Raw genomic sequence first — 26,684 nt, forward strand, 5'->3', positions numbered from 1 at the left:
TTGTCCTCTCTGGCCAAGATGACATTGAAAAAAACACGTAGAGTTTCAGGTATAGAAAATAACTGTCAACATATTGGCACCACAACATGTGGCAAAATTTTCTATCAAATTTCACGAAGAATCACTATGTGCTAATTAGCCAATTTTTTGGTAATAAAAACAAGACAAACTGAAGCTAATTTGCTTAAGATCTTATGAGACATATGAACCACAGACAAGAACACTGTAAGGACAAGAAAGCATGAATCGCGTACTTCACTGAAAAGCTAAAATCCATTTGAAATCTCTGAAGACGGGGTAAAAACTTAAATGTTTAGATTAAGATTAAAAGACAGAACTCCCATAAGTATTTGATCTGGATATACACAAAACATTCTGGTTCCAATTTAATAATTCGAGCACTTAAAATATGTAATGAGCTTCTGATTATTAGAATCCATCAGATTCCTAATTCTAAATCCTGTAGTAAATCTGATGTTCAGTTAGATAAAGCTCCCTTTAGAATATTTACATCTACTCTGGGCAGCATGTCTAACATTTATCTTTGGCATATGGATCTGAAGTAGGCAAAGAAAAACCTTTTTAGGACTGATGCAAGCTGATCAAATTCCAAAGTTGCATTAACTTTAAGTCATCATTGTAATGAATACTGAATAAAAGAAAAATTACAGAAAACTTCCAGTAAATAGAACCACAACCAATATAAAGTTGTTTCAAAGATGCTGAAAACTTAAACAATATATTAAAACAATAAGTACATTATACAAATGAAGACACAACTCAGTTAAAATTACACATTGACTCATTAAGCCCTGGCAATAAAAATAGACATGCTGAAGAGTCAGCAATTCACACTATATTTAAGAAAAAGCCTCCATGTATTACCATCAGTTAAGTTCGGTTCAGATCAGTCGCTCAGTCGTGTCCGACTCTTTGTGACCCAAAGAATAGCAGCATGCCAGGCCTCCCTGTCCATCACCAACTCCCGGAGTTCACTCAGACTAGCGTCCATCGAGTCAGTGATACCATCCAGCCATCTCATCCTCGGTCGTCCCCTTCTTCTCCTGCCCCCAATCCCTCCCAGCATCAGAGTCTTTTCCAATGAGTCAACTCTTCGCATGAGGTGGCCAAAGTACTGGAGTTTCAGCTTCAGCATCATTCCCTCCAAAGAAATCCCAGGGCTGATCTCCTTCAGAATGGACTGGTTGGATCTCCTTGCAGCCCAAGGGACTCTCAAGAGGCTTCTCCAACACCACAGTTCAAAAGCATCAATTCTTCAGTGCTCAGATTTCTTCACAGTCCAACTCTCACATCCATACATGACCACAGGAAAAACCATAACCTTGACTAGACGGACCTTAGTCGGCAAAGTAATATCTCTGCTTTTGGATGTGCTATCTAGGTTCGTCATAACTTTTCTTCCAAGGAGTAAGCGTCTTTTAATTTCATGGCTGCAATCACCATCTGCAGTGATTCTGGAGCCCAGAAAAATAAAGTCTGACACTGTTTCCACGGTTTCTCCATCTATTTCCCATGAAGTGATGGGACCGGATGCTATGATCTTCGTTTTCTGAAGGTTGAGCTTTAAGCCGATCTTTTCACTCTCCTCTTTTAATTTCATCAAGAGGCTTTTTAGTTCCTCTTCACTTTCTGCCATAAGGGTGGTGTCATCTGCATATCTGAGGTGATTGATATTTCTCCCAACAATCTTGATTCCAGCTTGTGTTTCTTCCAGTCCAGCGTTTCTCATGATGTACTCTGCATATAAGTTAAATAAGCAGGGTGACAATATACAGCCTTGATGTACTCCTTTTCCTATTTGGAACCAGTCTGTTGTTCCATGTCCAGTTCTAACTGTTGCTTCCTGACCTGCATATAGGTTTCTCAAGAGGCAGGTTAGGTGGTCTGGTATTCCCATCTCTTTCAGAATTTTCCACAATTTATTGGGATCCACATAGTCAAAGGCGTTGGCATAGTCAATAAAGCAGAAATAGATGTTTTAATGGAACTCTCTTGCTTTTTCCATGATCCAGCAGATGTTGGCAATTTGATCACTGGTTCCTCTGCCTTTTCTAAAACCAGCTTGAACATCAGGAAGTTCACGGTTCACATATTGCTGAAGCCTAGCTTGGAGAATTTTGAGCATTACTTTACTAGCAAGTGAGATGAGTGCAATGGTGTGGTAGTTTGAGCATTCTTTGGCATTGCCTTTCTTTGGGATTGGAATGAAAACTGACCTTTTCCAGTCCTGTGGCCATTGCTGAGTTTTCCAAATTTGCTGGCATAGTGAGTGCAGCACTTTCACAGCATAATCTTTCAGTATTTGAAATACCTCAACTGGAATTCCATCACCTCCACTAGCTTTGTTTATAGTGATGCTTTCTAAGGCCCACTTGACTTCACATTCCAGGATGTCTGGTTCAAGATGAGTGATCATACCATCGTGATTATCCGGGTCATGAAGATCCTTTTTGTACAGTTCTGTGTATTCTTGACATCTCTTCTTAATATCCTCTGCTTCTGTTAGGTCCAAACCATTTCTGTCCTTTATTGAGCCCATCTTTGCATGAAATGTTCCCTTGATATCTCTAATTTTCTTGAAGAGATCTCTAGTCTTTCCCATTCTCTTGTTTTCCTCTATTTCTTTGCATTCATCGCTGAAGAAGGCTTTCTTATCTCTTCTTGCTATTCTTTGGAACTCTGCATTCAGATGCTTATATCTTTCCTTTTCTCCTTTGCTTTTCACTTCTCTTCTTTTCACAGCTATTTGTAAGGCTTCCCCAGACAGCCATTTTGCTTTTTTGCATTTCTTTTCCACAGGGATGGTCTTGATCCCTGTCTTCCGTACAATGTCATGAACCTCATTCCATAGTTCATCAGGCACTCTATCTATCAGATCTAGGCCCTTAAATCTATTCCTCACTTCCACTGTATAATCATAAGGGATTTGATTTAGGTCATATCTGAAAGGTCTAGTGGTTTTCTCTGCTTTCTCCAATTTAAGTCTGAATTTGGTAATAAGGAGTTCATGATCTGAGCCACAGTCAGCTCCTGGTCTTGTTTTTGTTGACTGTATAGAGCTTCTCCATCTTTTGCTGCAGAGAATATAATCAATTTGATTTCGGTGTTGACCATCTGGTGATGTACCATCATTATAGTAGAAATCCCCAAACTTTTGGCAAGGAGATATTGTTAATGTCTTTGGGCCCTCGGATATAAGTTGGAGAGAAATAGGAGAGAATAAGTGGGGAACCAAACTGAATGAAGCATGGGAAAGAGTGCTGAAATTATGCTCCAAACAATGCTGAGAATTCTGATGAGTGACAAGAAAAAAGGAAGTAGACAGGGGGCAGCAAAAAGGCTTGAAAATGGCATGGAGATATACTAGGAATTTCCAATCCATTAGTCAGGGCTTTCCTGGTGCCTCAGTGGGTAAAGAATCCTTCCACAGTGTGGGAGACCTGGGTTCGATCCTTGGGTTGGGAAGATCCCCGGAGGAGGGCATGTCAACCCATCCAGTAATTTTGCCTGGAATATCCCCATGAACAGAGGAGCCTTGCATGCTGCAGTCCATGGGTTCACAAAGAAATGGACACGACCGAGTGACTAAGCATAGTCAGGGACCTCTACCTTAAACAAAGCAGAACAGGCAGGAAGGCCCAGAACAAATCTTCAAAAGCATCACCAAAATACATTATCAAAATCAAATGATGCTGTCATGAAAATAAATAGCAAGGAATTCTGTCGGTGACAGGTAAAAGTTGTACTTCTGTGTATGTTTGAAATTTTTCTTTAAAAGTATTCTTTGACCAAGTTGGGCTTATCCTAGGAGTGTATGGCTAGTATAACATTTGAAAATCAATCAATGTAATTCACCATATTAACAACCTTAAAGTAGAAAAACAATATGATCACCTCTAGATGCAGAAAAAGCACTTGAAAAAATTCAACATCTATTCATGATTACAAATAAAAGCTCTCAGAAAACCAGGAAGAGGAAAGAATTTCCTTAACCTGATATAGGGCATCTACAAAACCCTACACTAACATAATACTTAAAGGTGAAGGACAATGTTTTCCCCCTTAATCAGGAACAAGACACAGATGTTCACTTTCAACACTCCTATTAAAAATTGTAATGGAAGTTCTAGACAGAAAATGAATAAAAGACATACAATAGAAAGGAAGAAATAAAACTATTTTTATGCCCTGATGATATAATTGCTTATGTGGAAAATCTCAAAGAATCTTCAGGGAAGCTAACAGATTTGATGACAGTTTAGCAAAGTTCAGGATACAAAGTCAACATACAAAAACCAACCACATTTCTGTATGTTTGTAATGAACAACTGAAATTGGAATTTTTTTTAAAAGTACCATTTAAACATCATCTAAAAACAGAAAATACTTAATATAAGTTTAATAAAATATATGTAGGATCTCTACAATGAAAACTACAGATCCCTGATAAGGAATACCTAAATAAATGGAGAGTTATATCATGTGCAAAGGTGTGAATACTTAGTATTATTAAGATGTTAATTCTATCCAAATAGATAGACAGAATAAACACAGTCACAGTCAAACTCCCAGGCGATATTTTTGTAGAAACCTATATACTGATTCTAAAATTTATGTGTACAGGGAAAGAAAACAGAATAGCCAAAACAATTCTGAAAAATAACAAAGTTGAGAAATTATACTACTTGATTTTAAGGTTCATTACAAAGCTACAATGATCAAGATTGTGTGATATTTATAGGACAGACACACAGATCATACCATATCCATAAGTATATGGTAAATTGAGCTTCAACAAAGGTGCAAAGGCAATTCAATGGAGTAAAAATTACCTTTCAACAAATAGAGCTGCTTAGCAACCTGGACATCCATATTTAAGACAATTAACCTCAACTCATACTTCATAATGTATACAAATTAATTTAATATGGATCATAGATCTAAAGGTAAAATCTTTTAGAAGACACAGTTGTAAAATCTTTGTGATCTTGGGTAAGGTCAAGATTTCTTAGCAATAACACCAAAAGCATGCTCCATAAAAAATTGGATAAATTGGAATTCAACAAAAGTAAAAACTGCTGCTCTGGGAAAGACATTTTTAAAAGATTAAAAAGTCAACCCATGGACTGGGGAAAAAATTGGAAGGCACATATCTAAGAGAAGACATATTCAGAATATATAGAAAACAATCAAAATTGAATAATAACGAAACATGCAGCTAAAAATTTCACAAGAGGTTTGACAGACATTTCACAAAGAAGGTATACAAATGCCTAAGAAGCACAAAAAAAGATACTCAATATCATTATCCATTAAGGGAATGAGAATTGAGATACCACTACATACCCATGAGAATGTCTAAAACTAAAAGGACTGGTAGTACAAAGTGCTGTAGAGAATGTGAGAAAAGTGGAATCCTCACACATTGCTGCTGGGAACATAAAATAGTATAGCCACTATGGTAAATCATTTGCCAGTGTTTCAAAAAGCTGAACATACACTTACCACATGATAGAATAAATCCAATCCTAGGAATCTGCCTAAGAGAAATTAGAACTTATGTCCACACAAAGACTTGGATATAAACATTCAGAGGATTTTACATAATCACAAAAGAAACTTAAAACAATCCAATATCTCTCAATAGATGAATGGGTAAACAAACTTTGGTACAATCCACACAAGAGAATAACGCCTCAGAAACAAAGGAAAGAGCCAGTGATACATGCAACAACATGGATGAATCTCAGATGCACAATGTTAAATGAAAAATGCCAGGCTCAAAAGGCTATATATTATATGATTCTATTTATATGGTAGTTTTTAAAAATTAAAGCTATAGAAACAATAAATAAATCAGTGCTTATGAGGGTCTAAAAGTAAAGGGGAATGATTTCAAAGTAGGTTACCAACTAGATTTAGTAAATGAAAATATAGGACAGACCCAGTTAAATTAAATTTCAAACAAATGACAAATAATCTTTAGTGTAAGTATAACTTATGCAATACAATGGTTCTTAAACTGTGGTCCCAGAACCACAGCTTTAGTTAAGTTCTTAGGCCCCATTCAGATCTACTACTAACACAGAAACTCTGGGCGTTTTATGTTTTAAAGCAATCTATGTTTTACAAGCCTTACAGGTGATTCTCATGCTGTGGTTTGAGAACACTGTTCACTATACCCATCACTGGCAAAAAAGAACCATAAGAAGCTAATATGAAGAGAAAGGGGCACATGAGCCTGTTTGAAACTCAATTTACCATCATCAAATAATAACTAAAGAGCCAAAGGGTATATAATAGACGTTCTCTGAGAAGGGACAATTGCACTCATCTCACACGCTAGTAAGGTAACGCTCAAAATTCTCCAAGCTAGGCTTCAGCAATACGTGAACCGTGAACTTCCTGATGTTCAAGCTGGTTTTAGAAAAGGCAGAGGAACCGGAGATCAAATTGCCAACATCCGATGGATCATCAAAAAAGCAAGACAGTTCCAGAAAAACATCTATTTCTGCTTTATTGACTATGCCAAAGCCTTTGACTGTGTGGATCACAATAAACTGTGGGAAATTCTGAAAGAGATGGGAATACCAGACCACCTGACCTGCCTCTTGAGAAACCTATATGCAGGCCAGGAAGCAACAGTTAGAACTGGACATGGAACAACAGACTGGTTCCAAATAGGAAAAGGAGTACGTCAAGGCTGTATATTGTCACCCTGCTTATTTAACTTATATGCAGAGTGCATCATGAGAAACGCTGGACTGGAAGAAACACAAGCTGGAATCAAGATTGTTGGGAGAAATATCAATCACCTCAGATATGCAGATGACACCACTCTTATGGCAGAAAGTGAAGAGGAACTAAAAAGCCTCTTGATGAAAGTGAAAGGGGAGAGTGAAAAAGTTGGCTTAAAGCTCAACGTTCAGAAAACGAAGATCATGGCATCCGGTCCCATCACTTCATGGGAAATAGATGGGAAACAGTGGAAACAGTGTCAGACTTTATTTTGGGTGGCTCCAAAATCACTGCAGATGGTGACTGCAGCCATGAAATTAAAAGACGCTTACCCCTTGGAAGAAAAGTTATGACCAACCTAGATAGCATATTCAAAAGCAGAGACATTACTTTGCCAACAAATGTCCATCTAGTCAAGGCTATGGTTTTTCCTGTCGTCATGTATGGATGTGAGAGTTGGACTGTGAAGAAGGCTGAGCGCCAAAGAATTGATGCTTTTGAACTGTGATGCTGGAGAAGACTCTTGAGAGTCCTTTGGACTGCAAGGAGATCCAACCAGTCCATTCTAAAGGAGATCAGTCCTGGGATTTCTTTGGAAGGAATGATGCTGAAGCTGAAACTCCAGTACTTTGGCCACCTCATGCAAAGAGTTGACTCATTGGAAAAGACTCTGATGCTGGGAGGGATTGGGGGCAGGAGAAGAAGGGGACGACCGAGGATGAGATGTCTGGATGGCATCTCTGACTCGATGGACACGAGTCTGAGTGAACTCCAGGAGTTGGTGATGGACAGGGAGGCCTGGCATGCTGCTATTCATGGTGTCGCAAAGAGTCGGACACAACTGAGCGACTGAACTGAACTGAACTGAACAGGAGTGATCTTCAACCGAGGGCAATTTCATCCCTAGGGAACACTGGCAATTTCTGGAGACATTTTTGGTTGTCACAAGTGGAAGGAGAGGGTACTGGCATCTCATGGTTAGAGGCCAGGGATGTTGCTAAATATCCTTTGAAGCACTCTCCTAAGACAAAGAGTTATCCGGCCCATAATGTCAACAGTGCTGAAACTGAGAAAGTTGGACCTCGTCAAAACATATTTTTAACCTCAAAGGCTTTAACATCAAAGACACCTTTATGAACATGGAAGTAGAAAGATTAAAAAGACAGTGACAAATAAAATATAATTCAAGGCATCTCATGCTAAAAATATTAGAATTATTCTGAGAAGAATTTATATAGAGAATAGTGACACAGAGCTAAAACAGCAATTTCATGGTAGAAAGCAAGTTGATGATGAAAATACCAGGCTGCTTTTTTTTTTTTTTGGAAGTTATGTGACAGAATAAATTGGAGATCACAAATTTGAGAACCATATGCAAATTAAAATGCATCTGTAAATACTGTATGACCAGAAAACATTCCAGCCCAGGAATCATGGAACTTGAGTTCTAGTTTTATTTGGTATTAGGTAGCTGTGCAATTTAGCACAAATCACTTCCTTATCTGGGCTTCAGTCTGTCCATGTGTAAAATGAGGGGGTTAGACTACTTAAGTCATATCTAAGACCCCTTGCTGCTTTAACACACTATGTCTATGCCAAAAAAAAAAACGAGCACAGGAAACATTCAAAGACATTTTTTATAGGATATAGGGGGCATGGTATCATTTTATTTCCTTTGGGGTAGTCCTGTGTTGACTTTGCTACTTTTGGCCTTTGTGTTTAAAAGGTGTTAAACAAAGCTTGCTGCTGCTGCTAAGTCACTTCTGTTGTGTCCGACTACTAGTGACCCCATGGACTGCAGCCTACCAGGCTCCTCCATCCACGGGATTTTCCAGGCAAGAGTACTGGAGTGGGTTGTAAACAAAGCTTAGCTTTTCTTATTTATGTATAATAATTATAATAACAATTCATGTTCACTACAGAGAAACTAGAATATATGATAAATCACTCTTTTTCACTAAATAGGATTCTGAGATGAATTACAGCAGGAATGTGTTAAGATAGTCTAACAAAAGTCTATTTTAGTTTTGCAATTAAAAACTAAAGTGAAAATGTTTAGAAAATTAGTTACACTTTGTATGCACGTTCTTAGGGAAGACTACATTATTATTAACATACTAACTGTCATGATATAAAAGAGAAAGAAACCCCATAATCCTTCCTTTGAGAACATGTATTTTAGTTCAATATGACATCAACAGTAATAAAAAATACTGTTGTTGTTGTTCAGTCGATAAGTCTTGTCTGACTCTTAGCACACCAGGATTCACTGTCTTTTACTATCTTCCAGAGTTTGTTCAAACTCATGTCAGCACCTATACTTATAAAATATAAACTGATACAACCATAACATCAAGACTCAATGTTCAGATGTTTTTAAATTTAAAAAATATATAATTTATTATTGTCTTTAACAAGAAAATAAGTTAATGGGCCAAAGAAAATTGACTCAGCTTCAAGGTTTGAAGTATGACAGTCTTTGTGTCATACATGTTAGTGTTTCTGCATCTATTTCAGTGTTAGAAGTATAATTTCCCAGAAGAATTCCAGTCAACAGTATTGATTTCCAAGGAGTAACTTACTTTAATATGATGTACACCATTCAGTTTTCCAATCTGCTGTTCAATGGTCCAAACACAGGAACTACATGTCATTCCCTCAACAGAGATGGTGACAGAATTCACACTCATACTCAGATCCATTTTGATTTCTTCTTTACATTCCTATTAGAAACAATAAACTTATAAATATCAGCCATGGAAATAACCCTTCCTCTTACATGTACTCCAGTGTTCATTGCAGTGCTGTTTACAATAGCCAAGACATGGAAACAACCTAAATATTCACCAACAGATGAATGGATAAAGATGTGGTACATACAGTGGAATATTACTCGGCCATAAAAAACAATGAACCATGCCATTTGCAGCAACATGGATGGACCTAGAGATTATCATAAAAAGTGAAATAAGCCAGAAAGAGAAAGACAGATATCATATAATTTATATGTGGCATCTAAAAAAATTATACAAATGAACTTATTTACAAAGCCAGAAGCAGACTCACAGACTTAAGAGAAGGAACTTATGGTTTTGGGGGGGAAGGTGGGAAGCAGGGATAGATTGGGAATTGGGGATTGTCACATATACACTACCATATTTAAAATAGATAACCAATAGGGACCCATTGTATAGCACAGGGAGCATCTGTAATAACCTAAACGGGAAAAGAATTTGAAAAAGAGTAGATACATGTATATGTATAACTCAATCACTTAGCTATACAACTGAAACTAACACAAAATTGCTAATCAAGTATGCTCTAATATAGAATAAAAACTTAAAAAACAAAAAAAAAACAAAAACTTTAAGTTAAAAGAAAAAGAAAAAAGAATCCTTCAACATTCCCACTTGCCCAACTGAAAATACACTACTAATATAATACAGTTAGCATTCTTTTCTCTCACCTCATTTTACTCCCATCCCAGCACTTTTAGGTCATCTATTCCCTTGATTTAGTGCTTTCTTCTCTTAGATATCTATTTAGCTAACTTCTTCATCTCTTTCAAGTCTTTACTCAAATCTAATCTTCCTAATGAGTCTTACACTGACACCACCTTGTTGAAAATTGCAACCTACATCCCTTCCACACACACACATACTCTGATTCCCCTTATTTCTGCCCTCTTTATTTCTTATTTTCATAGAATTTAAAACCTTCTAATAAGCTCCATTAATTTACTTGCTATGTTTATTGCTTATTATGTCTTCCTGTTGTTTTAAAATGTGTTCATGAATTCTTTGTCACTCCTTCATTCAAGAGATCAAATTTGATCAAGAGATCAAATCGAGTATGGCCTCAATTCAGTGACTTGCTTCCAAATCACTAGTGGAAGTGACAATGTGTGATTTCCAAGATAAAAGGCACTGCATTTGGGGGGAAAAGTCACGGTGGCTTGCTCCTTATCCTCTCTCTTCAATCACCCCATCTAGGGGAAGCCACCTGCTATATCATGGGACACTCAAGCAGCATTATGGAGAGGCTGACATGGTGAGAAATTGAGGCCTACAATCAATAACCAGCAAAGACATAAGGCCTCCTGCCAATAAACAGGTGAGTGAACTGTCTTGGACACTGATTCTTCAGACTCAGTTAAGTCTTTAGATGCATGCAGCCTCAGCTGACATATAGACTTACAACCTCATGAGAGATCTTAGGCCAGAACCTCCCATCTATACCACTCCCAAATTCATGGCCCACAGAAACTGTGAGATAATAATTGCTGGTTTTTTTAAGCCACTAAATTTTGGAATAATATGTTATACTGTAATAAACTCCTCATTAAAATGAAAATTCTATGAAGGCAGGAGTCTTTTTTTTTCCATTGATAATTAGTTTGAATCACATAAAATTTCCATTTATTGATATAATTGATATATAACATCATATTAGTTTTAAGTGTACAATGATTTGATATGTGTATATATTGCAAAAGTACCTCCAAAAGTTAACACCCATCACCACACATAGTTACAATTTTTTCCTGTGATAAGAATTTTTAAGGTCTACTGTCTTAGTGACCTTCAAATATACAATAGAATATTGCTAACTATAGTCACCATGCTGTACATTGTATCCTTGAGACTTATTTATCTTATAGCTAGGAGTTTACATCTTTTAACCATCTTCATCCATTTTGTCCACTCCCCACCCCCTACCTCTGGTAACCAACACATCAATCTGTTCTCTGTGTCTATGAGTTCAGGTTTTTTCAGATTCCACATATAAGTGAGTTCATACAATATTTGTCTTTCTCTATCTGACTTATTTCACTTAGCATAATGCCCTCAAGGTCCATCCATGTTATCACAAGTGGCAGGATTTTCTTCATTTTTATGGTGAATAATATGCATATGTATATCACATTTTCTTTATCTATTCATCCACAGACGGACATTGGTTGTTTCGACGTGTTGACTGTTGCAAATAATGCTGCAATGAATATGGGGGTGCAGATACCTTTGAGATAGTGATTTCATTCCCCTTGGATAAATACCCAGGAGTTAGTAGATCATATGATAGTTCTGCTTATTAATTTTTTAGAACATCTATACTGTTTTCCATATCTATTTTTTAAATGTAAAAATCTTCACAAAGCTGAAAGAAAAATTCAACACTAGCTGCATCTTTCTCAGTCTTAATTTCAACTAACACTAATTATGGAACTGTATAGTTTGATTTGATCTGAAATAGACTATTTTTGTTATTTACTTTTAGAGCCAAAGTTATTCCAAATGCAACACTTAACAATTGTTATGTCCACTAATTCTTCTTATGAAATTAGTATTATCAATTTTTATATAGATTGTAATATCCATTCAATATAAAAGAATATAGTTTATCTAACTTTTGTTTTTAATGACTTGAAATAGCCTTTATTCAAAGTAAAAAAAAACAACAATCTCTAATGAACCATACTGCCAGTGATATTCACATTCTGGTAATTTATGACTTATAATCTATATGTAAAAATAAGCTGTCATCACTCAGAGAAACTTCATCGTCCTTCCTCTAGCTTGAGCAGCTGCTGTCAACAGGACAAAATCTGAATCTTTGAATGAATGGTTAAGTGGAATAGGGAAGAAGCAGTAGAAATGAGGGCTTCCCCTGTGGCTCAGTGGTAAAGAACCCGCCTGCCAATGCGGAAGACTTGGGTTTGATCCCTGGGTCGGGAAGATGCCCTGAAGAAGGAAATGACAACCCATTATAGTATTCTTACCTGGGAAAGCCCATGGACAGAGGAGCCTGGCGAGTTACAGTCCACAAGGTCACAAAAGAGTTGGACACAACTTAGCGACTAAACAACAACAGTAGAAATTTAGAGGAGCTAGAACTAGTTACTCCAGCTCAAGAAGTTCTTCATGCTGTCTGAATTCTCCATTGCATGAAATTTACAATTTAAATATTATTCTATTAATGAATAGCTTCCCTGTTTTCCAAATCTTTATTATGAAAAATTTCAACTACACATAAAAGCTGAAATAGTACAATGAACATCTATCTGTATATCCTCTACATGAATTCAACAACTGCTAATATTTTGCTGTATTTGCTTTATTTTTCTAATCTAAGTTTTAGAGATCATAATACTTCAGCATGCATTTCCAATGAATTAAGAACTGCTGCATAACCGCAATACTATGATCACAGCTAAGAAAATTAATCGGAGGCGGTCCTAAGATGGTGGAGGAATAGGACTAGGAGATCACTTTCTCCCCCACAAATTCATCAAAAGAACATTTAAACACTGAGTAAATTCCACAAAACAACTTCTGAATGCTGGCAGAGGACATCAGGCTGGTCAGAATGGCTACTATCCAAAAATCTACAAACAATAAATGCTGGAGAGGGTGTGGAGAAAAGGAAACCCTCTTCACTCTTGGTGGAAATGCAAACTAGTACAGCCACTATGGAGAACAGTGTGGAGATTCCTTAAAAAACTGGAAATAGACCTGCCCAGCAATCCCACTACTGGGCATACATACCAAGGAAACCAGAATTGAAAGAGACACGTGTACCCCAATGTTCATCGCAGCACTGTTTATAATAGCCAGGACATGCAAGTAACCTAGATGTCCATCAGCAGATGAATGGATAAGAAAGTTGTGGTACATATACACAATGGAGTATTACTCAGCCATTCAAAAGAATACATTTGAATCAGTTCTAATGAGGTGGATGAAACTGGAGCCTATTATACAGACTGAAGTAAGCCAGAAAGAAAAACACCAATACAGTATACTAACGCATATATATGGAATTTAGAAAGATGGTAATGATAACCCTATACAGGTTATTTTTGCAAGACAGCAAAAGAGACACAGATGTATAGAACAGTCTTTTGGACTCTGTAGGAGAGGGAGAAGGTGGGATGATTTGGGAGAATGGCATTGAAACATGTATAATATCATATATGAAATGAATTTCCAGTCCAGGTTTGATGCATGATACTGGATGCTTGGGGCTGGTGCACTGGGATGACCCAGAGGGATGGGACTGGGAGGGAGGAGGGAGGGGGGTTCAGGATGGGGAACAGGTGTATACCCGTGGCAGATTCATGTTGATGTACAGCAAAACCAATACAATATTGTAAAGTAATTAACCTCCAATTAAAATAAATAAATTTATATTAAAAACAAATAAAATCATTGTACATCCTTTAATATAAATTTTCTATTTAAACTGTCCCATTTGTCCCAAGAACATCCATTCAGTTCAGTTCAGTCGCTCAGTCATGTCTGACTCCTTGTGACCCCATGAACAGCAGCACACCAGGCCTCCCTGTCCATCTCCAACTCCCGGACACCCAAACCCATGTCCATTAAGTCGGTGATGCCATCCAACTATCTCATCCTCTGTCGTCCCCTTCTCCTCCTGGCCCCAATCTTTCCCAGCATCAGGGTATTTTCCAATGAGTCAGCTCTTCGCATCAGGTGGCCAAAGTACTGGAGTTTCAGCTTCAGCATCATTCCCTCCAAAGAAATCCCAGGGCTAATCTCCATCAGAATGGACTGGTTGGATCTCCTTGCAGTCCAAGGGACTCTCAAGAGTCTTCTCCAACACCACAGTTCAAAAGCATCAATTCTTCTTTGCTCAGCTTTCTTTACAGCTTTTATATTTTTCCAAATCAGGATCCAGACAAGGTTCACATTCTGCATTTGGATGTATCTCTTTTGTCTCATTTAATCTAGAACAGCCTCTCTCCCATATCTCTTTCCTGGTAAGAAACTTTTTGAAGAACCTAGGTCAGCTGTCTGAGACATTGTATCCTCTTTTTAAAATACAGACTCCTCTTTGAGAGTTCTAGACACTGACAGCTGGAATTACATCTCCTAAAAACTAGGTAAGATCAATTACTACAATAGAACAGAAGCCCAAATGGAACAGGAAAGGCAGGTAATTGTGAACAAAGAATTCTTGGGATATAGGGAATTCGTAGGCCCAGGTTAAAAGTCTAAGGTGGGGTACTCAAAGCAAGCATGAAGGCTTTAGGGCTACCACTAGGGAGAGGGTCACTGGGAAGCACTAATATACATGAAAAGGTAAGTAGAATAATGTCTAAAACAAACAGATTTTATCAAAATTTTGCCTACCATTAGTCTTGTCCTTAAAAAAGAATACACTTCCTCTTGTAGCACATGGCTGCTTGCCTCTAGGTCAAAACATTCACACTTAGTACCAATATGGCTCAGATATGTTATGGGTCAAAATAGAGCTTTTCAGGGCTCATCCAGGTACATTATCAAAACTGACTAAGTTGTTTTATAAGAAACTATCGAGTTCAAAAAACAGAATCGGTAACAAACTTTTGGAATACAATATACTCAGCTTATGAAGGCTAGTTTATCTGGTTAGTTAGGAATGTAAAACGGAAATACAGTTTTATTTTGGGCCATGTCCCAGGCCAAAGAGGAACTGATAGAGACTAGTTAAGCAGCAAAGCACTTTTTAAAGTGACTGGATTATTTACCCTGGAAATGTGTGTGTGTGTGTGTGTGTGTGTTAGTCACTCAGTCGTGTCCAACTCTTTGTGACCCTGTGGACTTTTCCCCACCAGGCTCCTCCAGGCAAGAATACTTGAGTGTCAAGCCATTTCCTCCTCCAAGGGGTCTTCCTTAGCCATGGATTGAACCCAAGTCTCTTGCATTGCAAGCAGATTCTTAATTGTCTGAGCCACCAGGGAAGTCCTGGAAATATGTATTAGGGAGCAAAGAAATTCTGAGCATGAATGAAAATTACATTAATACAGGCACTTTTCCCACTACGTCCTAATTTAAGCATATCAAATCATCTATGAATAACATATTTCCCTTGCCTTCATAATTCACCTGCATTTTTCTCCAAAACTATATTTAAAGTGGGCCTTATACTCAAAACCTGAGGAATTCCATCTCCTACATACTATTTTATTTTTTCATATATTGTACATATATTTATATATAATATATAACACACAACTCACTAATTTTGTAAATATATGCTATGCCCATCTTTTGAATTTTAAATGTCTCAAAAATAGATACAAAGTCAAGAACATCCTTTGTAACTCTCACTACATTTAGCAGAATGACTCAGAAAACAAAGTAAGAATATAAATAATTGCATACAGTGTCAATATCAAAGAAACAAATCTGGCATGCAGCTATTAGTAATGAGGTGACTGAGAAAAAGAGCATCCAACAACACTGAGGGAAATAACTTCTAGTTATTAAAGTATTTTCAACCACTCCCTAAACACAGATGGTAATCACTATCAGTAATAACATTTTGTAAGAGGAAGAAGAGTATTATGACTAGATCATCATCTCTGGTTTGGAAACAGAAACTGTAGAAGTTGAGTACAAACAAGCATGACATGCATGAAGTCTGATGGCTCAAAACCACTTCCTAAAGCTGATCAAAGAAACTCAAACATTATTTTTAAATCCACCTAAAATAATGAGTCCTCATAATTTGAGAAAGGTTTCTAGATTCTTAATAAATTATATGGTAAAGTTAAATTTTTTGGATACAGCTCCACCTGCGTAATTTTTGATCACTGCAGTAATCAAGAAAATGAAAATTAAAACTACAATGAATATCATTTACACCTATCAGGTAGACATAAATTTCAAAATCTGACAATACCAAAGTGTTAATTAGAATGTGGAGCAACAGGATCTCACTTATTCAGCTGGTGAGAGTGTAAATTAGTACAACTATTACAGAACATGGTTGGCAATATCTGGTAGAGTTAAAGATATGCATAGATTAGAACTCAACATTTTCACTCCTAAGCCTATTACCCTACAGAAAATCTCACACTGTGTGAGAAAACATGAACAAAAATATTCACTGCAGAAAAGAAAAAAAAAACTTTAGAAATAATCTAAATGTCTATCAACTGGAAAATGGAAAAATAAGTGGTGATATATACATCATGAAGCATGACAAAGTAGTTAAAATGAATGAAGTAAAATAATGGTTCTCACTGGGAGAAGGGAGATTTCGCCACGAAAGGGACATTGGCAATGTCAGGAGACACTTTTGGTTATCACAACTGGGCTGGGGAATAGAGGGGAAAGTGCTACTGGGATATTGCTAAAATTCCTATAAAGGACAAGAAAGGGCCTCACAACAAAGAAATAGCAACAAATGGCAACAAAACAGAGACTGAGAAACTGAAAACTAGGGCTATATGTAGCAACATGGAAAAATCTCATAAACATAGTTGAGGAAATAAAAAGTTTCAGAAGGATACAAAAGCCTAAAAATGTAAAATAATATCAAATATTGGTTTTGTATACATTCATATATAGTACTGTTAGTTAAAATATTAAAATATTAATGGGAATAATAAACTCCAAATTCAGAAGTCTGGGGAGGGGGGAAGGGATGCAATTGGAGCACAAAGGGAAACTTCAACTGTATATGTAATGTTTAATTTCTTAGGCTAAGAAGAGGATACACACATATGTTATAGGGTTTCCTATACTCTTTGTAGGTCTAAGTTATTTCATTATAAGAATTTTTCAAAGGAAAATAAATGAATAAACCAGCAGGACATTATGTTAAGTGAAATAAGTCAGACACGGAAAGACAAAAAACTGCATGATCTCACTTACATGTGGAATCTAAAGTCTGAGTCTTAGAAGCAGAGACTAGAATTGTGGTTATCAGGAGCTGGAGAGTTGGGGAAATGATGCAGGATGAATAAACTCTGGAAATTCAATACACAGCGTGATGACTACAGTTAATAATACTGTACTGTTTACTTGAAATTTGCTAAAAAGAGATTTTAACTGTTCTCAACAACAAAAAATGGTAACTATGTGAGGTGATGGATATGATAATGAGCTTGATTGCAGTAACCATATCACAATTATATCAAAGCATCACATTGTACAACTTAAATATCAACAGTTTCTATTTGTCAATTATACCTCAATAAAGATGGAGGAAGAAAGATTCTTTAAAAACACAGCCAACTTTAGGGGGAAATAAAGAAGAAAAAATGTGCAGCAATTAAGAGAAAAGTTACCAAAATTGAAATAATTCAATAAGTGAGACTAACAATAAACTGAAACATATAAACAGGCATAAATTACCCAGTCTATTACACCAGGGCTATAAAAAATACCCCTATTTTGTTAAGCAAACTGATACTTTTTAGCTATGCAAACAACATTAAACTAGCTGTCTCCAGAGTATATATTGCTAAATCAAATTTTTTATTTAGTTTTTTCCTATTTGCTTTTATTTAAAATCTACTACCTCTAAATTGAAAACAAAAGGGAGAAAGTATTGGCTTCTTTAGTATTTTATATAACACATCTTGTTTAAATTGCATGAACATTTAAAATGAACACATCTTACTCCTTGTTTTCAAAATATCGAGTGTCTAATCCCTTTCATCAGACAATTGTCATTATACAAACAAAAGACTAAGATTCCAGATGAAACAGGTGGAGTAGACAAATGTATGTTTCAAAACATAGCTGTTCTACTCAATTGATGATTCCCAAAATTGACGCTAGTGATAAAGAACCCGCCTGCCAATGTAGGAGATGTAAGAGACATGGGTTCGATGCCTGGGTCAGGAAGACCCCCTGGAGAAGGAAATGGCAACCCACTCCAGTATTCTGCCTGGAGAATCCCATGGAAAGAGGAGCCTGGCACGCTACAGTCCATAGGGTCACAAAGAATCAGACACAACTAAAGCAACTTAGCACACATGCACAAAAGATCAGGAGTCAGGACTTCAGACATATTAGTTAAGGTCAAAAAAGATCAAAACATTCAAATTAGGAAAAGGCAATGTGTTCTGCTGGCTATTTTTGTGATTCCTAGACAAATCACTGCCTCTCAAAAAAGTGTTATCCTTTGGATAACTAGAGATATTTCAGAGTCCTATAGCATTGCGTAGTTGACAAAACTTTCATATACATAATTTCACAACAATCCTGCAATATAAATAAGGTAGTAGCCTCCTTTTATTTTAAGGATGCTAATACTCAGACTTCGTTGTTGTTCAGTCAATAAGTCATGTCTGACTCTTTGCAACCTCATGGACTAGGCTTCCCTGTCCTTCACTATCTCCTGGAGTTTACTCAAACTCATGATCATTGAATCGATGATGCCATCCAACCATCTCATTCTCTGTCGCCCCCTTCCCCTCCTGCTGTCAATCTTTCCCAGCATCAGGGTCTTTTCCAATGAGCAGGCTCTTCGCATCAGGTGGCTGAAGTAATGGAGCTTCAGCATCAGTCCTTCCAATGAATATTCAGGGTTGATTTCCTTTAGGATTGACTGGTTTGATCTCCTTGCAGTCCAAGGCACTCTCAAGAGCTATCTCCTCCTCCAGTGGATCACATTTTGTCAGAACTCTCCACTATGATCTGTCCATCTTGGGTGGCCCTGCACAACATGGTTCATAGCTTCAATGAGTATACTCAGACTTACCTATGCTCATACAGCCAATTCAAGCTAGAGTCTAGAGCTAACAATAGCCTCAAAGGAATTAACTTAATAAGGTAATGTCTGCAAAAGGCATAAAAGAAAACCAGACAAAGATGCTCCCATCTTTGGAACTGAGGAAAATGCTTGAAAAAATAGTTACCCTGCAATGAACACAGGTGAGGGGACAAGTTACTCAGAAACTGAGAAACAGACCTCAAGTTACTATCTGCCTTTCTACCAGGAACTGAACATTTGCTGCCTTGTCAATAATAGACTTGAGGAATATGCTTTTGGGTGAAACTTTTCTTGCCTCAGACAAGGCCATTTTTATCCCAGAAAAAGTAGAGGCAAATAGTTTTCAACAATTTGACATCAAAATATGTCAACTACTTTTCAATCACATTATGGATTAAATATGGTCTTGGTGCAGTAATCTAACTTAGATTCTAAGATTATTTAGTAGCTGGAATGCTTTTTTCCCCCATAAAAACAATCACCTGTTTCAAGCTTCTCAGATATAATCTGTAGCTAAGTCATGGTCCACTTGTAATGCTATAGCTCTTTTTGCAAAGAAAAATCCATCTTCTAATTTTAGTTCTAAGACAAAACTGTGCCCCAAATCAACGATGAAATAACATTAAATACCTATGAAAAAGAAAACAACTGACAGTATTTAAACACTATATACAGTAAGCTGAAAAAGCACTTATATTTGCTATAACTGATTAAGAAAAAAAAACATAAAATAAACGATAAAGGTTTGATGAGGTTGAAAATGACAATTCAGTTTGACTAAACTTTCCAAGTATGTCATTAATTTTATAAAAACCATCACTAAAAAGGATAATAATGCTAATTACCCTACGACACATTGAAATATTTTTAGAAGTTTTATTTTTTAAATTGGTTTATGACACTATATAAGTTTCATGTGTACAATACTACTAATGTCAGAACAGACAGATTCTTGGTAACAGAACAGAGAGTACCAGAAACAGACATGTGTGTATATATAAAAATTTAGTATATAATAAGGGAAATATTCAAATTAATGGAGAAATAAATGGTGTTGCTATAACATGCTAACCATGTGAGGTAAACATGTTTAGACTCCATATTATTCCAAAATTAATTCTAAATGAATTAAAGACTAAACTGTAAAAAAAAAATTAATGCTATAAAAAAGTGGATAATAATTAACAACAACAGCAACAACAAAACTTGGGGTGGGAAGGCCTTTCTAAGCCTAAGCCAAAAGCAGATAGAAAAGATTTTTTAACTTTTATGAATTTTAAAAATGTCATGTGGCAAAGAAAAAAAAAAACCCATGTGTTGATTCATGTTGATGATTGGCAGAAACCAACACAATTCTACTTCAATTAAAAAAATAATTTTTAAAAAGTTTTTTAAAATAAAAGAAAAAATATCCATGTAAGCAAATTACAAAAATATATATGCATGGGGTTTCTTTCTGGAGTGATGTTCTGGAATTAGGTAGTAGTAATAGGTGCACAAGTCTGTGAATATACTAAAAACCCCAGAATTACACATATAAAATTATAGTAAATTTTATGACATCTAAATTATATTTCAAAAAAGTCCATATATGTAATATATGTCAGGTAATTAACAAAATGTTTTATAGTTTCTGGTCTTATGTTGAGGTCTTTAATTCATTTTGACTTTATTTTTGTGGATGGTATTAGGAAGTATTCTAATTTCATTATATGTAGTTAACCAGTTTACCAGCACCACTTGTTGAAAAGATTGTCTTTTCTCCATTGTATATTTTTGCCTCCTTTGTCAAAGATAAGATGCCCAAAGGTAAGTGGATTTATTTCCATGCTGTTTATCTTGTTCCATTGGACTATATTTCTGTTTTTGTGCCAGTACCATACTGTCTTGATGACTGTGGCTTTGTAGTATAGTCTAAAGTTAGAAAAGTTGATTCCTCCAGTTCCTCCAGTTCCATTCTTCTTTACCAAGATCACTTTGGCAATTCAGGGTCTTCGGTGTTTCGATACAAACTGTGAAATTATTTGTTCTAGTTCTGTGAAGAATACCATTTGCAGTTTGATAGGGATTGCATTGACTCTATAGATTGCTTTCGGTAGTATAGTCATTTTCACTATATTGATTCTTCCAATCCAAGAACATGGTATATCTGTCCATCTGTTTGTGTGGTCTTTGATTTCTAAATGTAAGACCAGAAACTATAAAACTCTTAGAAGAAAACATAGGCAGAACACTCTCTGACATAAACCATTGAATTGATGCGTTGATTTGTTCCCCACTGAAGACTCAAGGGGGACCCTCTGCAGATCTTTGGATATCCCCCCAGCCTCCATATATGAGATCCTCTATGACCCACCTCTGAGAGTAATGGAAATCAAAACAAAAATAAACAAATGGGACCTAATTAAACTTAAAAGCTTTTGCACAACTAAGGAAACTATGGGCAAGGTGAAAAGACAACCCTCAGAATAGGAGAAAATAATAGCAAATGAAACAACTAAGAATTAATCTCCAAAATATACAAGCAGCTCATGCAACTCAATAACAGAAAAACAAACAATCCAGTCAAAAAAGTGGGCAGAAGACCTAAACAGACATTTCTCCAAAGAAGACATACTGATAGCTAATAAACACATGAAAAGATGCTCAGTACTGCTCTATATTAAAGAAATTCAAATCTAAACTACAATGAGATATCATCTCATACAGGTCAGAATGGTTATCATCAAAAAGTCTACAAACAATAAATGCTGGAGAGGGTGTGGAGAAAAGGGAACCCTCTTGCACTGTTGGTGGTAATGCAAACTGATACAGCCTCTATGGACAACAAACAGTATGGAGATTCCTTTAAAAACTAGGAACAAATATACCATATGACCCAGCAAACCCACCACTGAGCATATACCCTCAGGAAACCATAATTGAAAAAGACACATGTACCTCAATTTTCACTGAAGCATTATTTACAATAGCTAGGACATGGAAGCAATTTAGATGTCCATCAACAGATAAATGGATAAAGAAGCTTTGGTACATATACACAATGGAATATGACTCAGACATAAAAAGGCATGCACTTGAGTCAGTTCTAATGAGGTGGATGAACCTAGCGCCTATTATACAGAGGAAATTAAGTCAGAAAGAGAAAAACAAATCTTGTATATTAATGCATATATATGGAATCTAGAAGGTCAGTATTTATGATCCTACTTGCAGGGCAGCAAAAGAGACATAGACATAAAGAACAGACTTTTACACACAGTGGGGGAAGGAAAGGGTGGGATGATTGGAGAGAATAGCACTGAAACATATACAGTACCATATGTAAAACATATAGCCAGTGGGAGTTTGCTGTGTGACGTAGGGCATCCAAAGTCATTGCTGTGTGACAACCTAAAGGGGTGGGACAGGGAGGGAGGTGGCAATGGGGTTCAAGAGGTAGGGGACATATGTACACCTATGGCTGATTCATGTTGATATATGGCAAAACCTATCACAATCTGGTAAAGTAATTATTCTGTAATTCAAAATAAAGTTAAAAAAAGAAAAAACAACATAAGAAATCCAAAATTCCAATAAACATATGAAACTATTATATATAAATTTTATATTAGTTATAAATAATAGTTACATATAACTTTTATATTAATTATAAATAAGTTATATTATATATAACTTTTATATTAGTTATAAATAATAAGTATATATAACTATTTAAAGTTATAAAGTTATAAATTAAAACAACTAAGATATAATGTTTTCTACCTACTGGATTAGTAAAATGTGTCTATTACCATGTAGCTTAAATCAGCAAAATAGGAAACAACCTACATTTTTTTTTACAGTAGGGCACTGGTTAAATAAACTCTAGTATATTCACACTTTTACAGATGGTTGTCATATTTTTGGCTACCCACACAGTCTCTAGGTTAAGGAAATCCCCTGCTGTGAGAGAGAATCTTGGTGATAGGCAGTAGGACTGGGTCCTGACTACTGAAGCCAAAGTTTGGAGGAGGAGACATTCCTTTTCCCTTCATCCTTGAAGCTGAGACGCTGCTAAGTAAGTCTAGATCTGACTAGGCAGATGCTTCTGCCCAGGGTTTTGAATTCTGAGAAAGTGACACAAATACACAGTGATAATTTAAAAGAATTTGCAGCAGCTGCAGCAACACAGTCAAGATGCTAGCAGTGGTGGTGGCAGAAGTCCTGAGAAAGCTAGTGCCACTGCAGACGACTACCAGACTGTCATGGGGACCATGACCTTGGCTGTTTTAGCCTCCCTGGGCTTCTGCCCATTTTTCCAAACCTGGCTGATCATCTTTCCTGTTGACTCTATAAACAGTCTTAATTGCCTACCAATTAATTCCTTCTCTGGTTAAGTGAGTCAAGCTGTTTCATGTCGCTTGCCAGCCAAAACTCATCATAATACATGTACAATAAATACCATGTGGCCATTAAAAACAGTGATGTAGATCTCCATTTACTGATGGGAAAAATACATTAATGTTCAGAATACATTAAGTAAAAAAAAGCAAATTTTCACTCTGCAAAAAGTTCTCTTAACCAACCATCAGTGGATTAACTGATAGTCTCCATTCGATCACTAAAATATTCAGATGCTCACAGCAAGCTTAAGAGCACTCCTTGTCCCATCAGCAGTGTTGATATGCTTAGGTTCAACTGTGTTTGTTCCTAGCCTGTGTATGCCCATTGACCTTTCTTTAATGTGACTTAATTAAATATTATGTAAACTGATGAAATATGAGTATAAAAGAGAGTTATTATTTCTATGAAAACAAAGGTGTATGCTTTAGAGACATTCAATAAAGGTGAACAGTAACTGCCAAAATAGCTGTACATGAAGCAACTTTAACAGGATGGGGGGGGCGGGCGGTGAGGAGATCACAAAAATCTAAAAATTATGTTCTCTACTTTCATGAAAGCAAACTAGAAACTGGAAATTTGGAAACCTGGAATGAAACAATATGGATATGGCTATACTACAAAGAAAAGGAGGATTTCAAAGGACCCATATACAAACAAAAAGCCTTGGGCCTACATATAAATATTGGGGGATGAATGAACATATGTTCCAGGTTTTTACAAAATGAACAGGCTACATATACATAGTTACTACGGTTCCTTTCTTCAACTGACAAACCACTGGATGGTTTAGGAGTTTCTATCGTTATTTCCAACTTCTGTGAGGAAGTCTCTAGGATATACCACAGAACAAAGAGGAAAAAATACCTGACTCCATTTTGTTTTAAAGGGCCCTAATAGTTTTCATTTTCAGCCTTGACTAAAAATTTTGTAAATAGTTGAATAACAAGGTAGGTTTCAGAGAGTATATCCCTAACAAGGACATCACTGAAATTGAGACTTTAAAGAATTTTCTTCCCATTATGAATGTCCTGTTTGTGCTCTAAAGACATGAAATGTTACAACTGTCTATCACAATAACTATGTCCAATACATTATGCTATTTTTTGTTTCCATTCAGAATCCTCAGTGGAAGTCAGAGATGATTTTCCTCACATAGTTTTATATGGCATTTCTTTTTCCTCTAGAAGTATTTATGGGCTTAAAAAAATGACTATTTCCTGATAAAGGCAGATACTTTGTAAAAGTGTGTGTGTGTGTGTGTGTGTGGTAAAATATACATAAATTGATCATTTTAACTATACTTTAAATTATAGTTGATTTACAATATATTAGTTTCAGGTAATACAGTAATTTAATATTTTCATAGAATATATTCCCTTAAAAAAATCATAAAATATTTTGTTCCCTGTGCTATACATTACATCTTCGTAACTTATTTACTTTATAGCTAGTAGTCTGTGCCTCTTATTTCCCTTCAGCTCTTTTGCCCCTCCTCCCACACTTCTCCCTCTGGTAGACACTAGTTTGTTCCCTGTATCTATGTTATCTGTTTCTGTTCTATTTGTTCATGTATTTTGATTTTTGGATTCCAAATAATGTTAAAATATACAATATCTGTCTTTCTCTCTGAGTTATTTCACTAAGCATAATACACTCCAGGTCCATCCATGTTGTCACAAATGGCAAAATTTCATTTTTCAACGGCTGACAAATATTCCAGTGTGTGTGTGTGTATATACACACACATATATACACACGACAACCTCAGTATCCATTCATCTGCTGATGGCCACTTAGGCTGCTTCAATATCTTTGCTAACTGGAAATAAAGCTGCAAACAACATTGAGGTGCACGTGTGTGTGTGTGTGTATATATATATATATATATATATATAAAATTATTATTATTATTGGTTTTTTCATTTTCTTTGGATAAATACCTTGAAGTGGCACTGCTAGATCACATGTAGTTATATTTTAAATAACTTTTATATTGCATTCTATAGTGGTTGTACCAAGTTACATGCCCACCAGCAGTGTATGAAGGCCCCCTTTTCTCCACATCCTCGCCAATATTTATTTCTTATCTTTTTGATGATAGCCATTATGACAGGTATGAGGTGATATTTCTTTGTGGTTTTGATTTCTGTGATGGTTAGTGATATTCAGCATCTTTTCATACATCTGCTGGCCATCTGTATATGTTTTTTGGGAAGAAACGCCTATTCAGGTTCTCTGCCCATTTTTTAATCAAACTGTTTTTTATTATTGAGTTGTATGAGTTCCTTATATATTTTGGATTTAACTCATGAGACATATTGTTTGCAAATGTCTTCTTCCATTCAAGGTTGTCTCTTCATTTTGTTGATGGTTTCCTTTGCTGTGCAAAAGTTTTTAAGTCTGATTAACTCTCATATTTAAATGCTTGCTTTTGTTTCTCTTGTCTGAGAAGACAGATAAAAAAACTATTCATAAGACCAATGTAAAAGAGCATGCTGCCTATGTTTTCTTTTAGGAGTTCTATGGTTTCAGATTACTCCACCCTTAAGGCAAAAAGCAAAGAGGAATTACACAACCTCTTGATGAAACTGAAAAGGAGAGTAAAAAAGCTGGCTTAAAACTCGACACTGAAAAAACGAAGATCATGGCATCTAGTTCCATCACTTCATGGCAAATAGATGGGGAATAAATGGAAACAGTGATAGACTTTCTTTTCTTGGGCTCCAAAGTCACTGTGAATGATGACTACAGCCATGAGATTAAAAGATGCTTGCTCCTTGGAAAAGCAATGACAAACTAGACAGAATATTAAAACAGAGATATTACTTTGCCTACCAAGGTCCATATAGTCAAAGTGAAAGTTGCTCAGTCACGTCCGATATTTTGCAACCCCATGGACTATAAACTCCATGGAAATCTCTAGGCCAGAATATTGGAGTGGGTATAGTCAAAGCTATGGTTTTTCCAGTAGTCATGTACAGATGTGAAAGCTAGATAATAAAAAAGGCTGAGCACTGAAGAATTGA

At 36.1% G+C, this 26,684-nt stretch overlaps 1 protein-coding gene across 2 annotated transcripts in view; it reads right to left on the minus strand.

Annotated features, from left to right (window-relative positions):
- Positions 1–9,461, minus strand: part of ATP7A (ATPase copper transporting alpha) — a 74,935-nt gene extending 65,474 nt beyond the window's left edge. For both annotated transcript variants that reach the window (XM_068962445.1, XM_068962444.1), the window contains exon 1: positions 9,342–9,461. In XM_068962445.1, the coding sequence (XP_068818546.1) occupies positions 9,342–9,461 (120 nt within the window). The remainder of the gene's footprint in view (positions 1–9,341) is intronic.
- Positions 9,462–26,684: the final 17,223 nt, after the last annotated feature.

This window comes from Capricornis sumatraensis, chromosome X (assembly GCF_032405125.1).
Source record: "Capricornis sumatraensis isolate serow.1 chromosome X, serow.2, whole genome shotgun sequence".
Lineage (NCBI taxonomy): Eukaryota > Metazoa > Chordata > Mammalia > Artiodactyla > Bovidae > Capricornis > Capricornis sumatraensis.